The following is a 16,141-nucleotide window of genomic DNA, read 5'->3' on the forward strand; positions in this document are numbered from 1 at the left end:
TGTATTTAAAAATATATATTCCTAGGTCCCAAGTTACACATCTACTAATTCAGAATCTTTATGTTCAGAAAGCACCCAACCTGGTACTGACAGGATTATGAGCCAACGTTAAGAAACACGGATCTAGGAGATAAGAACATTTACTCAAAGTACACTGACTCTATTCTTAAATTCCCTTTCTTCACTTGTAAATGCAACAAAGCATACATAGAACAACATGATTTTAGAATATACAAAAGGAACTGAAGGTGACACATGAAACATGAATGTGATTTCTAATTATTCTTTTGTTATTGACTGCCTATTTACTTTGTGTTAAAACAGAACCATTGTCAAAGAAAAAAGAAATATGTGATGGAAAATTAAATCAAAATTATTTTAAAAGATAAAGAGATGATTCTTGTTAGTTACTGGGGTATTGATGCTTCTTCTCTTCTGTTTTCCTAGAATTGAGAGAGAATTTGAAAGGTTGCCAAATGCTGTAGGGATTTAAATACCATTAAATTAAGCATAATAAAATGATGGAGAAACATAAAGTAATGGCCAGGAGCAGAGAAAAATGAAACGAGAAATCTCTCAATTATGTCAACAGCCATATTAAATTTAACTGTGTGAATTAAAAAGAAATAAATTCACCAAGTGGAAAGCATACACTAAGCTATATTAGGAGCCAACAACCATTTTGGTGAAAATAAACTGAAATTCCAAAGAAATACTACTTTTTCCTCATGAAACCAAATTAGCACCATTTACTTAAACCCAGTAACTATACTTTGGAAAAAATAATAGAATCATGGAATTTGGGTGCTAAAGGAATCTCAGTTATTTAGTCCAAACTCTTCTTTTAAAAATTTGCAAACTTAAGCACAAATAGTATTATTTGGCCAAAATCACTCAAGTACAGGTAGTCCCCGATTTACCACACAATCGAGTTACGAGGAACTACACTTAACAATAGTCCTTTTTTAAAAAAATTGTTTTGTATATCTTATCATTAGTAATACGTGCTGCATTCAGTGTTGCAGTGCACAGAGTGAAAGGATTAGCCAGAGTTTTTTCTAAACTAAATCAGGGGCTTCAGTTGCTTGAAAACATGGACCCAAAGATGATCACTTTGCTAAAGTCGACAGGCAGATTCAGGAAGCAGTGAGATGTTACCGCAAAACCTATTAAAAAAAAAAAAGGGAAAAGGATCATACAGACAACTCTCACTCATTTTATGACTAGAAATACCATCACCATTCCAGGGATAATCCAGAGGATCCAGAACCTTCCACAAGTGAAGTTATTACAACAACCGAGAAAATGTCAATGTCATCCAAATTTTAAGCACCATCCGAGTAAATTTTTATGATCTAAGTATCTATGTACTGAAATATATATGTAAGTTTATATGTAATTTTTCCAACCCGCAAAGACAAATAAAGATTGGATTGATAAAGATACTCATAATAAAAGGCAATAATAATGAAAACTTAAAGAAAAAAAAGGAAGTATTCGACTTTATGTCAGCACTGACTTACGACGCAGTCGTAGGAACAAAACTCCGTAGAGTCTGGGATTACCTGTATTGAGTCTGGATCCAGGATAAGTACTTAATTCTTTCAGTTTCTAAATTCAGATACCATTTCCCTGTTATATATGAGTTGAACTACCCATTTACTAGGCACTACATTATATGAGTTGAATTACATATTTACCAGGAACCACTATTATTGAAAAGGAGCCCTGCTGGCACGGTGGTTAAATGCTCAGCTGCAAACTGAAAGGTCAGAGGTCTAACCTGCCAGCCGCTCCTCAGGAGAAAGATATGGTGATCTGCTCTTGTAAAGATTAAATAAAACCCATTGCCATTGAGTCTACTGCAACTCATACTGACCCTATAGGACACTGTAGGGTCACTATGAGTTGGAACTGACTTGAAGGCACACAACAACAAGCACCAGGACCACCACTGTTAGTGAATAATAAAACCCAAACCAAACCAAACCAAACCTTTTGCCATCAAGTCAATTCCTACTCATAGAGACCCAACAGGATAGAGTAGAACTGCCCCATAGCGTTTCCAAGGCTGTAATCTTTACAGAAGTAGCCTGCCACATCTTTCTCCCATAGAGCTGCTGGTGAGTTCCAACCACTGACCTTTGGGTTAGCAGCCAACTGCTTAACCACTGTGCCACCAGGGCTTCTTTGAGTAATATAAGAGCAACCACAAAATGGTTGAAAAGAATATTCAAGACACTGTGCCAAATACATCTTTATAACAATCCTTGGAGGTGAAGGTTACTTTGTTTATTTTATTTTACAATGGAGAAGATTTAACTTCAGAGAAATAAACATATTTTCTTATAACAAGACAGTAAATTACAAACACTAAGGGATTCAATTCCCAAAAGATAAAATACAGCACTCAACTCAGTTGTATAAATTACATAAGAAAAACTGACATCGTAGATAGTATTCAAACGCATGATTTTATGGGAAATTATATTACCATCAATTTCTTGTTCTAACCTAGTTACCAGCATGCCTTCCAGAAAGCAACAGAGTAGCCGAATATTTTGGCTGCACATAAAACTTGTTGTTAGGTGCCACCCAGTTTGTTCCGACTCATGGTGACCTTTTGTACAACACAATGAAACACTGCCCGGTCTTGCACCATCCTCAAAATCATTGCTATGTTTGAGCCCACTGTTTCAGCCACTGTGTCAATCTATCTTGTCAAGGGTCTTCCTCTTTTTCACTGACCCTCTACCTTAAAAAGCATGATGTTCTTCTCCAGGGACTGGTCTCTCCTGATAACATGTCCAAAGTAAGTGAGATGAAGTCTTGCTATCCTTGCTTTCAAGAAGCACTCTGGCTATACTTCGCACAGTCAAAACATCTTTCTGGTATTCTCTGCTTTCAGCCAGGATCCATCTGAGATCAGCAATGATATTCCTCATTCCACATCCTCTTCTGAATCCAGCTTAAATTTCTGGTAGTTCCCTGTCAATGTACTGCTCCAACCACTTTTGAATGCTCTTCAAAATTTTACTTTCATGTAATATTAATGATATTGTTCTATAACTTCCACATTCTGTTGGATCACCCTTCTTTGGAGTGGGCACAAACATGGATTTCTTGGAGTCTGTTGGCCAGGGAGTTGTCTTCCAAATTTCTTGGCATAGATGAGTGAGCACCTCCAGCACTACATCTACATAAAAAGTAGCTCTCAATAAAACATTTCACCTCTGAGAATTATCTTTGCCAGGAAGGTATCCTGAGAAACCATATTTCCTTATCCACTGCAGCACCTGTTTCCTTCCGCAAATGACCTTGGCTATCATAAAGCCATGGATCAGTACTCTTCATTGGACCATAGCAAGTTAATTCTGCTTATGTCTGATCTTTTGACAAGAAAAATCCAAAATTTTAGTATATCCTCTGAAAGAAACTTAATGTTTCCTAGCTTGGTACTGGCAAATGTCTTGATAAAGTGATCTTTTTTATCTATATTTCTAGCCCCAACTGAAGAAATAATTACCACAAAATCTTTTTTTTTTTTTTTTTTGGTTTATTGGTTTTACCCTGAATCATAACATCTCAGAATATACAACACCCAACTGTGTTTCTGTTAATTCATTATGTGCCTTGAGATAGAATTTTTTAAAAATATGTTAACATTTTAATTTCATGGATTTCTTCACCTTAGTACTCTTGATTTCAAATTAATATACCTAAAACCAAATCCAAACCCATCACTGTCGACTCAAATTCCAATACATAGTGACCCTATAGGACAGAGTAGAATTGTTCCACAGGGTTTCCAAGGCTGTAAATCTTTTTGGAAGCACACTGTCACATCTTTCTCCCACAGAGCAGCTGGTAGGTTTGGACCACTGACCTTTTGGTTAGCAGCCCAGTGATTAGCCATTGCACCACCACAGCTCCTAAATTAATATACAGTCATTATAAATATATTTCATATTCTAATACAGTGAAATACATGAAGACAGAAAAGGAGACCTCTGAATTATATACATAGCTCTATCTGAAGCCTACAGTCATTTTAGTGGAAAAAACTAGGTTTCTAAGGAATTGCCACATTTTCACATGAAATAGAATCACCACCATTTAATCAAACCCAAAAGATAGAATTGACAAGGAAAAGAACATCATGGGATTTTGGAACTAAACATAGATTTATATGAAAAGCAAAGAATTTATGAAGAGTAAAAATCTAAGAAGGGCAGATGAGAGTGGGGCCAGTTAAGCAGAGAGTAACTAGAGTCCACCAACTCATGTCACCTTGAAGATTAAGGTGCGCCTGACCCAAGCCATGGTGTTTTCAATTGCCTCATATGCATGTGAAAGCTGGGCAACTCAAATAAGGAAGTAAGGAAGACTGAAGAAGAACTGACCCCTCTGAATTGTGGTGTTGGTGAAGAATATTGAATATACCATGGAATGCCAAAAGAACAAACAAATCTGTCTTGGAAGAAGTACAACCAGAATGCTCCTTGGAAGCAAGGATGTCTCACATAATTTGGACATGTTATCAGGAGGGATCAGTCCCTGGAGAAGGATGTCATGCTTGGTGAAGTGGGCCAGCGAAAAATAGGAAGACCCTCAACAAAATGGGTTGACACAGTGGCTGCAACAACGGGCTCAAGCATAACAACAACTGTGAGGGTGGCACTGGACCGGGCACTGTTTTGTTCTGTTGTACACGGGGTCGCTATGAGTCGGAACCGACTCAACGGCACCTAACAACAACAACACCGATTCCGAAGTTGCAGAGAAAGGAGTCTAGTGACTCAGATCACAGTGGAGATCAGATTTCAGCGAACTCTGAGGCAGAGCAGCTGTCTACCTGGCACAGTTCTTGGTTTTACACTGAATCATCAAAAGAAACCCAAAGGCACCATCGCTCGCTGAAAAAGATTTCAGGACTTGGCCATGAGAAATGAGTGTGAGCCTAGCCTTGAATATTGCCTGCCAATCATCTTTAGTGGGGTGGGGAGTGGTGCAGATGGGTTAGTACAGTGTTTTACTTCCTAGGACTCACAATGCCCTATTTATTATTCCAAGATGGATTTAAGCAGCTATTTAAGTCACCTCTCAGGTCACTGAAGGAGCCCCAGTGGGTCAAAGGTTAAGGGCTTGGCCTACAGAGGAGTTGTCGGTTTAAACCCACCCAGAGGTTCCATGGGAGGATTTCGGCCCGGAAAACCCTATAGGGCAGTTCTACTTGTCACATGGGGTCGCTATGAGTCTGAATTGACTCAACAGTAATAACAACAACAGCTCAGGCCACCTAGGTATTTGAGATTGCAATCTTTGATTTAGACTTTCCTTTTTCCTAATTATGCAATTGTTTTTGAGAATCACTTAACATTTCTTAGTATCTTTATATATAACATAGAAGTAATCATTAATAATAGATGTCTTACTTAGGGTCTCTAGGGTCACTATGGGTCAGAAGTAACTTGACAGCAACAGGTTAACCTACTTACTGTGTCTATAAAAATTAAATAAGAGATGTGTTAGTTAGTTAAATCCACGAAAAAGTAAGTTAAAATGTGGTGGTTTCATTTGAATTCAATTGAAATGCTAAAGTACTCCACAAATAAGTGTTGTTAATTTTCTTTGCCTTAAATGTGACACATTTCTCAAATATTCCTAAATTTAATCTCGTCTTTTGAAAAACAATAATTAGGACTTTCACATATTTAACTAAAACTATACTAACTATAATTAAATTTCACTTTTATTTATCCTTCCTGTATTAAATATTCAAATTTATTAGCCCTAAAATTTTTAAAGGGAAATGTTATAAAAGCAAATATTGTTTATATGATGGGACACATTCACATTTATCCTATTCTTGATCTATAGAGAAAGCAATAAAAAGAAATTGATGCTATTTGAGAAAACTGGTGTAACATAATCTGAGTGGATATATTGTTAAGCATACCCCAAAATGAAATCCATTGCCTTTGAATTGATTCTGACTCATAGAGAACCTATAGGACAGAGTAGAACTGCCCCACAGGGCTTCCAAGGCTGTGTAACCTCCCCTTTAATCAAATAGGTTTAATCTATGTTTGATATATTTGTTTTGACTTATTTAAGCATTATAATAAAAGACACCAAATACAGAAGTAGTTTACTTTGGCTTCTGTGTACTGGTGAATACAGACAAATTTTTGATATTTTATTATTTTTGACAGAAATTTCAATAAAAAGTTTGTAATAGGAATTGCAAGGTATGGGATTTTTATCTTATTGTTTGTGTTTTTTCTTTTACTTCCCTTGCATTGTGACAGTATCTTAAGACCATTTTGAGAGGAACACCAAATTGACACCAAAATGTGTTAAAGCCTCATGTCAGATGGAGCAGGGGTGAGGCACCACCAACCTGCCTAAGATTCAGCAACCACAGGATTCTAACCATGGCTGGTAAATTGTCACTTTATTCTTACTGGGTCTCCACCAATGAACATGAGCCGCGGTGCTCCTGGATCCTTCAGGCTCCACCATAATGATATTTCTAATCACATACACGTGACCATGAGTCTGACTTCCTGCTTCTGATCTCAGCCACTGGTTTTTCACTTATTCAACTTTCTTTTTACTGTACCTCAGCTCTTAATCTCTTTGATTTTGATCCACACATGGAGTTTGAGGTTGACTCCTCACTTTACCCTTGAAGAAATTTTTGTTTAATGTTTCTATTACTGAATGCTACTCTGAAACTGATAAATTCTGTTACATTGGCTCAGCAGAAACGATTCCCTCCAAAGCATTCAAGTCATCAAAACACCAAGGAATGTGCTGAAAAAATTAACTATATCAATGGAGTTGAAATACATGATTATGATTTTTAAAGGCTAACAGTTTTTAATACAAATGAGACTGCTAATAATAAGACCCTTAATAATAATCAGTTGGCAATATTCCTGTAGAGATAAAACTATTGCTAATATGCTTTTTATGTGAATTATATACTTTATTCATATGTATTTCCTGAATCTTCAGTTCTTGATAAAACTGCATAAACAGGCTTAATGAAAATATATAGGCTAGCACAGAGGTGAAAAAATTTTAGAGGGTATCAGGTTCACCTGGAGGTCTTGTGAAAAACAGATTGCTGGGTCCCAAACCTGAAGTTTCTAATTCAGTGAGTCTAGGTAGAGCCTGAGTATCTGCATTTCTAACAAGCTTTCAGATGATGCCAATGCTGCTGGTTCTGGCACCATTATTTTGAGATACTGTAATTGTTCGTTATTGAGTGAACAACATTAAGCAGAGCTTAAATGTTTTAACTTATGTTTTCTTTTATATCTAATTTCACCACATCTATTCAATATTGTACTAGATGCTCTAGCTAGAGCAATTAGGCAAGGAAAAGAAATAAAAGGTATTCAAATTGTAAAGGAAGAAGTAAAACCATTTCTGTTAGCTGAAGACAAGATCCTATATAACAAAGACTCTAAGGAATCTACAGAAAAAAAAAAAACTATTAGATTTAATAAACCAATTCAGCAAATCTGCAGAATACAAGATCAAAATATTAGATAAAACTATCAGCTATATTTCTATACATTACCAAGGAAGAATCCAAAGGAAATTATAGAAACTATTCCATTTACAATAGAATCAAGGGAATAAAATACTTAGGAATAAATTTAACCAGGGAAGTGAAAGACGTGTACCCTGAAAACTATTAAACATTGCTGAAATGAAGAACACTGAACTAAACAGAAAGATATCATGTGTTCATGGATTGGAAGACTTAAGATGTCAATACTCCCCAAAGTGATCTGCAGATTCAAAGCAATCCCTACCAAAATTCCAACAGCAATTTTGCAGAAATCAGAGAGCTTGTCCTCAAATTCATATGGAATTACAAGAGGTCCTGAATAGGCAAAACAATATTGAAAAAGAACAAAGTAGAAGGATACACACTTGACAATTTCTTTGTAATACAGATGGAGTAAGAACAATCTGTTAAAAATGTAGTCACTGTGAATAGTCACCAGTTTAAGCAAGCATAAATTACCAATCATTACCTCATGCTTAGTGACTACCAACCCAAGTACATACGTGTATATTAAAACTTTGAAATGTAGCGCCAGTTCAACACAATTACAACTTAGAGAATAATACATATTCACAAATATATAAACATATAAATTCATATTAGAGAGTAAGAAATAAACACACACATCAAACCAAAAACAAAACCCGTTGCCATCAAGTTGATTCCAATTCATAGCAACTCTACAGGACAGAGAAGAAATGCCCCATAGGATTTCCAAGGAGTGGCTGGTGGATTTGAACTGCCGATCTTTTGGATAGCAGCTGTAGTGTTAACCGCTCCACCACCACGGCTCCAATACACACACACATCTATGTATATTACTCAGTGAAAATTTTTTTCACTTAGTATTCTCAATAAATATCATTAATATTAGTTGAGCTTAATGTGGACCCAAATCAATATCACATTGATTTCTATAGTAACAAGTTTTTATTATTCTAATAGTCCATGCTATTGTTTATTAAAAAGTCAGATGGGGGCAAAAAAGTATAAAAGTACAATGTCATTTAACTGAGATCTCATCTGCAACACAGTTTTTGAAATGTTAGAAAGGAAACAGTATACATACAGATGCTTTGCTAATCTTTAGAGTTGATTTTCCAAGATCAATAGTGAGTATCCCAGATCTATTAAATGTATCTGAGGCTTTCACTAATCTTAAAGATAATTTTGAGTTTTACTTTTAATTTTAAATAAGTCTTTAACCATTTTGTTCTATGTCTTTTGAAATAAGCTAAATGAAAATGTTTTTCTCATCATTGCTTTAAATCAAGGTAATATACATCAATTAACAACTGCTGTGTTGAACTGTCATTAATTTTGTAATAATATAGTGGATTATCTATTAAAATTCTAGGCATTCATATCAAACACATAAGGATATAATTTCATATTTGAATGTCACAATTTATATTTTGAAATCTCATTAAGGGTAGCTGATCTAAAACATCAAAAGTTGATCTTTGTCTTAACTGTACATGGGATAAAATATAATTTATCTGATATACAGGAGTGAGAATTTAAAGGATAATATAAACCTCCAATAACCTTAGGGGTCATGTTGACCTCTACATTTGCCTTGTTGATAAATAAAAGGGAGAATATAAGAATTATATATGAATCAAAAATATTTAATGAAATTTAAATAACAGAAATGGAAACATTAATGCAAAAATTTATTTATCCATTTGACACATTTATGGGATGTGCCAAGAACTGTAATAAGGACTGAGATTCTGTATTCAGTTTTAATTTAACAAGACTTGACAATATGCCTACTCCTCACTTATCAAGTCTCTCGTTATCTGACATTTTGCACTTACAACAGTAAAAAAATCTACTACCCTATTTTGCACATTAACAATGTATGTCTGGCAGTAACAAATGCTGAGGTGCGAGGTAAGAGTAATGCTGGCTGTGATAGTTAAGTTATGTGTCAACTTGGCTGGGCCATGATTCTCAGTATTTTGGCAGTTATGTAATAATATAGTCATCCTCTGTCTTAGTCATCCAGTGCTGCTATAACAGGAATACCACAAGTGGATGGCTTTAGCAAAAAGAAATTTATTCTCTCCCAGGCTAGTATGCGAAAAGTCCAAATTCAGGGCATCAACTCCAGGGGAAGGCTTTCTCTCTCTGTCAGCTCTGGAGGAAAGTCCTTGTCATCAATCTCCCCCTGGACTAGGAGCTTCTCAGTGCAGGGACCCTGGGTCCAAAGGACATGCTATGCTCCCGGTGCTTCTTTCTTGGTGGTATGGGGTCCCCATGTCTCTCCGCTCACTTCTCTCTTTTATATCTCAAAAGAGATTGGCTTAACACACAATCTAATTTTGTAGATCTCATCAATATAACTGCAGATAATCTATCTCATTAACATCATAGTGATAGGATTTATAACACATAGGAAAATCACATTAGATGACAAAATGAGGGACACAATACTGGGAATCATGGCCTAGACAAATGGATACATATATTTTTGGGGGACACAATTCAATCTATGACATCCTCTATTTTGTGATCTGATGTGACCATCCTCCAATTTTGCATAACATCAATTTTCGCGTAACAACTTGGTCTTTGGAACCTAACCATGTCGTTAAGGGAGGAGTGGGTGTATTTAGTGTTTTAGTAAAAAAAAAATTGTGAAACTTTATCCTAAACTAATTTATTCCTAGAAATAAAGTTTATGTACATAAAATCTGAATTTTATACCTTTGGTTCAGTGGAGGAAACCTGCTGTGCAGTGGTTAAGAGCTCAGGCTGTTAATCAAAAGGCTGGCAGTTCAAATCCACTAGCTGCTCCTTAGAAACCCTATGGGGCAGTTCTACTCTGTCATATAAGGTCACTATGAGTTGGAATCAATTCATCGGCAACCAGTTTAACGGGGGTTCAGTGGAGAACCAGAAACAGGAAAAAAAACATATTTTCTCTTATTTTAGAATTACATTTGTAAAAATCAATTTATTCTGTGAGTGTCAGTGTGTGTATCTGAGACTGCATGTTAGCAATTATACTGAGTTAGAGTAAATGTCACACTATTTTTCAGTATAGTGATTATTTCAGTCCAGTATAAAACCTTCCTGAGATCCCCACCCTAGGACACTATAAACAGTCATTTAAACCTAAGAGTCTCTATCTCCGATAACTTCAGAAATTCTTAGACAAAAAAAATTGTTCCATTCAACCCACATAACCCCATTTGCTTTTGTCAAACTTTATACAAAATCATGGATGCATTTCTCAGTTTTAAAAAATAACTAAATTATCAATTCACAAAAGACACCTGTGTGTAGCCTATTATTTTACTACAAACAAGTCATTGTTCACAAATATATTTGAGTTTGTATCAACAAAATATGACACACAAAAGGGGTAAAATTTCCCATTTATAAAAAGTATCTGGATGACATAAATTTGTATTAATAACTGTATTAAAAATATTACAGGTAGCAAAGCTATATAAAAGCAATTAAACAAATGACCTTATCTAATAACATCAAATTATGTTATTCTTGTATTAAATTACTACTTCACAACAGCAAAATAACAGATATAATTATTATTTATTCCTAAATTATTTAACATTTTTATGAATAAAAGATTGGGAAGAAAATTAAGGAATGAGGAAAACTTAACAAATCCAGAAGTCTGCATGCTAAACAACTGACAAGGAAAAAAAAAAAAAATTTTGAAGCCAAAGTTGCTAAACAAAATGCATGTAATGTCATTCCTTGAGTCTGGACCACTGTCGGGAAAGAAAATTCATTAGGAATTGACTTTGATGGCCTTTCAACCTTCAGATTAATTCATCATTTTCCTGAGACACATCAATTACCACCCTGTCACATTAACTTTCTGAAAGTGACCCATTATGTGACCAGAATGAATGGATTCAATCCCCAGAGTGATTTAAGAAAACAAGCTTCCAAAATATTTCACGAAGGGCATGTTGACTAGTTCATGGGGCTTTACCCAATAGAATACAGACAGCTTTTTTCAGTAAATTCTCATTTGAAAAAGCATGATGGAAAATGTGTATATTGCATATCAATAGCAGAGGGATTAAGATTTTACAAACACAAGAATCTGTGCCATACACTGAATTAAACAAATTGTCAGTTACAGGATAAATATCATTAAAAAAATAAATGGTTGGAAATGGACATTCTACCTTTCTCAATTACAGAAAAATCAAGACTTATTTCGATAAATATTAGGATATGTGCGTTTGTTCCTTGTTTGGTTCATGTATCTTCTCACTTTGTGGTGGACACAAACTCCACTTTTCTTTTCCTCTCATTTATCTTATCTTATTGTCTGTCCTCCAGAAAGTTCACAGAAGTGAACAAAGGGAGGACAGGATAAGAATATAGAAAGGGCTTAGAATTAGTGAAGTACTTACAGTTCTTATTTTCACCAACCACTGGGGATAATGACATTTCTTAATCTCAAGATTACCTTTCTACTTGAAACTGCCTTCTCTCCTTGCCCCTCCTACATAAGTTCCCACCTGTTATATGTTAACCTTAGAAATTTGTTTATATTCATTTCTTGAGTCTCTAGCTTTCCCTCTCTTAACACATATCCATGGAAAACTCATTCCCCCTTACCTTAATTCCCTGGTAATACGATTCATATGATTCCTATGGAATTCCTGGGTAGTGCAAATGGTAATGTGCTTGGCTGTTAACCAAAAGATTGGAGGATTGAGCCACCCAGAGGTACCTTGGAAGAAAGGCCTAGAGATCTAATTCCAAAAAATCAGTTACTGAAAACCTTATGGGGCACAACTCTACTCGGACACACACGGGGCCACAATGAGGCAGAACTGACTCAAAGGTAACTGTGTGTGTGTGTGTGTGTGTGTGTGTGTGTATAAATCATAATAAAATAGTGGTTTCTTTCTGTACCCAAGTGTGACATGTACAATCCATTTTTGATTCCACTAGAAGTTTGAACACACTTCAATTTTTCACTTTCCTTGACCTTGTGAATGAAAAATAAGAACAGTTTGTAACAAATATTTCAGGTAATTGAATTCAAATTTAATAAATGAAATAAAAATATATACAAAATTTATTAAATTTTAACTTGTGTATTCATAATTGTAGGTGAATTTTTTTTTAATGTTGGCTGCAAATATAAAGACTAATGATCAAGCATCACTGGTGTATAATTTACTATTGGCTGTGGATTCAGAGTTTCAAATGTAGCTCCATTGTTCTCTTCTTTAAAACACACTTTCATTTAGTTATATATTTTACAAACCTAGTTCTCAAACATATTTACCATCACTTAACATACAGGATTCCTTCTGAGAAGAACACTCAATACTGCCACAGAAGATCCGTTTTCTGATACCAGCTGTTTTGCCAGTTATGCTGATTCACAGAACCATGAAACAACCAACCAAAAGACCCACAAGTGGAGGTTGTTCTAGAAAGTCTATGATAGTGGTTGATAGTTTTAAAATAACTTGTTACTACTAGAATACCAATTTTCCAAAGTATCCATTAAAGTTCAGGGGTATTGCTGTTCATTTGTTTTTTAAGTTGTAAAAGATTGATGCACACATATCCTTAGATATAGTATATAAAAGCAACTTTCAGATGGAGATTCATGTGATGAGATCACTCATGTGAAGATCAGTCTTTGTCTTTGAATTAATAGAGCAATTTATATTGAAAGACATTTTCTTTAAAAATGTATCCCCTATGTCACTGAAGTCCAAAAAGCATATGAAAAACTGTGTCAAAAGTCCTCCCTTCTTGTATAAGTTGAGATTTAATAATTTTATTGAAAAATAATATTATTTAAATTCAAGATATTAATGGCATCCATTGATATGAGAGTTTTTGTAAGTAGCAGAGAGTGATCACAAATATTTGCTAAAACAGTCAAACGTAAATGTCATGTGGTAAAATCTTACATCTCTTTTAGAGGTTGATAATTTGTGTCGTGTTTAGAGTTGTGTCTCTTATATGGCAGCAGCTATCCCCATTGCCTCACTCACGTAGGGTACCAATATTTTTAACTTAATTCTTATTGAAATGTTTAATGATGTTAAAGCTACAATCAGGTTTGGAGTTATGATAAAATCTACACTGTTCCTTGGACTTTGGCATCTTCTGTACGCCAACTTAGATTCAGTTGGCACTTGGGGACATCTGAATCCTGATATTTTCAGCATTTATGAGGGTCTTTACGGAACCAAGGATTTTAACCTGAAGCTGCTCAATGATAAGTAATTATTCTGGTTCAAGTTAGAGATTCCTGAATCTCAGTGAAGAGGGTAAACATAACCAACACCTCACCCCTCATCAAAATAACACACACTCAAGGAATCTTAATCTTCTGATGTGTGAGGATACCTGTAGATTTTGTCAGACCTTCCAGAATCCTCCTAGTTTCCAAGTTGTACCTAGTACCAGGCCAAGGAGCTACACTGGTCCCAAAGATCCCAGGTCTGGACCTGATGTGTCCTGTTGATGGGACACTCCAGTTGGCACTTATGTCAGCCCCAAACAGGCCCAATAAGCCCTCAAATTTTCCGACTTACATACTGTATGTTATGACATTTTCATGTAACTAAAAAGGAGTCAAATTAAATAGAATGAGTTATGTTTTCATCCGTATTCCCATTCTACTTTATTCTCAGAAATTATCACAATGAACTATTGATAATATTTTACACGTCTGTCTCCCTATATAGACTCTAAGACCATGATGGTCAGGGAGAGTGATTCATTAACACTCATATCCTGAGCATCTGGAACAGTGACTGACACAGAGGTAATATAAGCAAATGTCCTGTTCCAGTGAATCAAATGGAAATAGCTATTTGGATAAACAGTGTTCCATAATTAGAGATAATTCTATGCTTCCACAAGTAGAAATCTACAAAAAATTCCCTACAAATTTATCAAGTATATATATGTCAGGATGAAATACAACACAATAGATGGTTTATGAATCTATAAAATAGAAAATTATAATCAATGACTATAACTTTTAATTTTAGATATCTGTATGATCAAATCATGAAACATTAATGTGATTTAATCTTATGTTTGCAATAAATCCCTAGAATCACAAAAGTAATGAAAAGTGGTATGGAATTATATTTTTCTCATCATTTAGTTTTTAGAACTCAAAGGAGTATGAACTACTTCTAAAACTAAAAAAATTAACTTATCAAGCTAACTTGTCACAACAGTTAATGGAATTGAATGAAAAAACATTTTGCATTAAGATGCTATTGATAACTTTACTAGAAAAAAAAAGAAACAAGACGTATATAGACACTAAAATATACCCATTATAACTATAAAACTGTCATGAATAGTAATTTGAAAATCTGAAACCTATTTATCAAAAAAATTCAATCCATAACAGTAACATGTTTACTGCCTTGACGATAAAACAATTCCAAAACAACCTACATTTCCCAAAGTTAAATTCTGAATTTAATTCTGGTTTTAACATTTATGGTGCAGCCTATAAAACCTGTTTGTAAAATAATGCATTTAATTAACTCAAAAATAATTGTTCTGAGACTAACTAAAAATAAACTGGAGAACAGTAAGCTTTGGCTAAATTTCAATGTTTATGAAGATATTTACCACAGCTACATCACAAGTGCTTATTGCGTAATTGCTCAAGTTAATTAAGAAATATACTTAATGAAAGTAAGATTCATTTCTTGGAAAACACTGAGACAAAACTGTAACAAGGAACCAAAAGCACAAAGGTCTGTCCTATACTTCATTTTTTAATTCCTTCCCACAAAATTTTGAAACTGTCAGATTTGTCATAATCTAACACTTATAGCCAAAATTTGTCAAATTCTGTTTTCAGATGCACGAACAACATTATTTTATATCACAATGGGGAAAAATAATGAGCTCTCAGATACCAGGCAGCAAAAAAGGACATATTCAGATTTGGAAGAGTATAAAAGTTAAGGTAGCTCAGCAGCAGCCCGGGCATCAGGAAGAGAACATAGAACTAAACAACATGTGCTTACATGGGGAACCCATACCTTGGATTTCTCCTGCAGTTCAATTTCTGATGTATTGAAATCAGGACCTTGACAGTTTGCACTTAATTTATTTCTCCTGTCCAACAGATCTTCCAGTTCTCTCACCTGGACCTTTAGCCTTTTATTTTCTCTCTCCAGTCTTTGTTTTTCTGTTTCAAGTATTTCCCTCTGGTCCCACTCCAAGGTATTTTCAGCATGCAATCTCTCTGGCTAAACAAAGAAAACACAAAAAAGCAGTATGTAGCATTCGTAGTTGCCAAAGCCAAGGCACCCAGCAAACAGACTCTCAACAGGAAAGGTTTTACACAATATCCCTCATGAACATTGATGCAAAAATCCTCAACAAAATTCTAGCCCACAGAATTCAGCAAATTATCAAAAAATAATTCACCACGATCAAGTGGGATTTATACCAACTATGCAGGGATGGTTCAACATTAGAAAAACAATCAATGTAATCCATCACATAAATAAAACAAAAGACAAGAACCACATGATCTTATCAATT

General features: G+C 34.9%; 1 protein-coding gene across 1 annotated transcript in view; it reads right to left on the reverse strand.

The window, feature by feature from the left end:
• Positions 1 to 15,633: 15,633 nt before the first annotated feature.
• CCDC102B (coiled-coil domain containing 102B) overlaps positions 15,634 to 16,141 on the reverse strand; it is a gene marked incomplete at its 3' end in the record, with an annotated part of 85,647 nt that continues 85,139 nt past the window's right edge. The window contains exon 7 of the mRNA XM_012559422.2: positions 15,634 to 15,843. Within this exon, the coding sequence (XP_012414876.2) occupies positions 15,634 to 15,843 (210 nt within the window). The remainder of the gene's footprint in view (positions 15,844 to 16,141) is intronic.

This window comes from Trichechus manatus, unplaced genomic scaffold, assembly GCF_000243295.1.
Source record: "Trichechus manatus latirostris isolate Lorelei unplaced genomic scaffold, TriManLat1.0 scaffold00246, whole genome shotgun sequence".
NCBI classification, from domain to species: domain Eukaryota; kingdom Metazoa; phylum Chordata; class Mammalia; order Sirenia; family Trichechidae; genus Trichechus; species Trichechus manatus.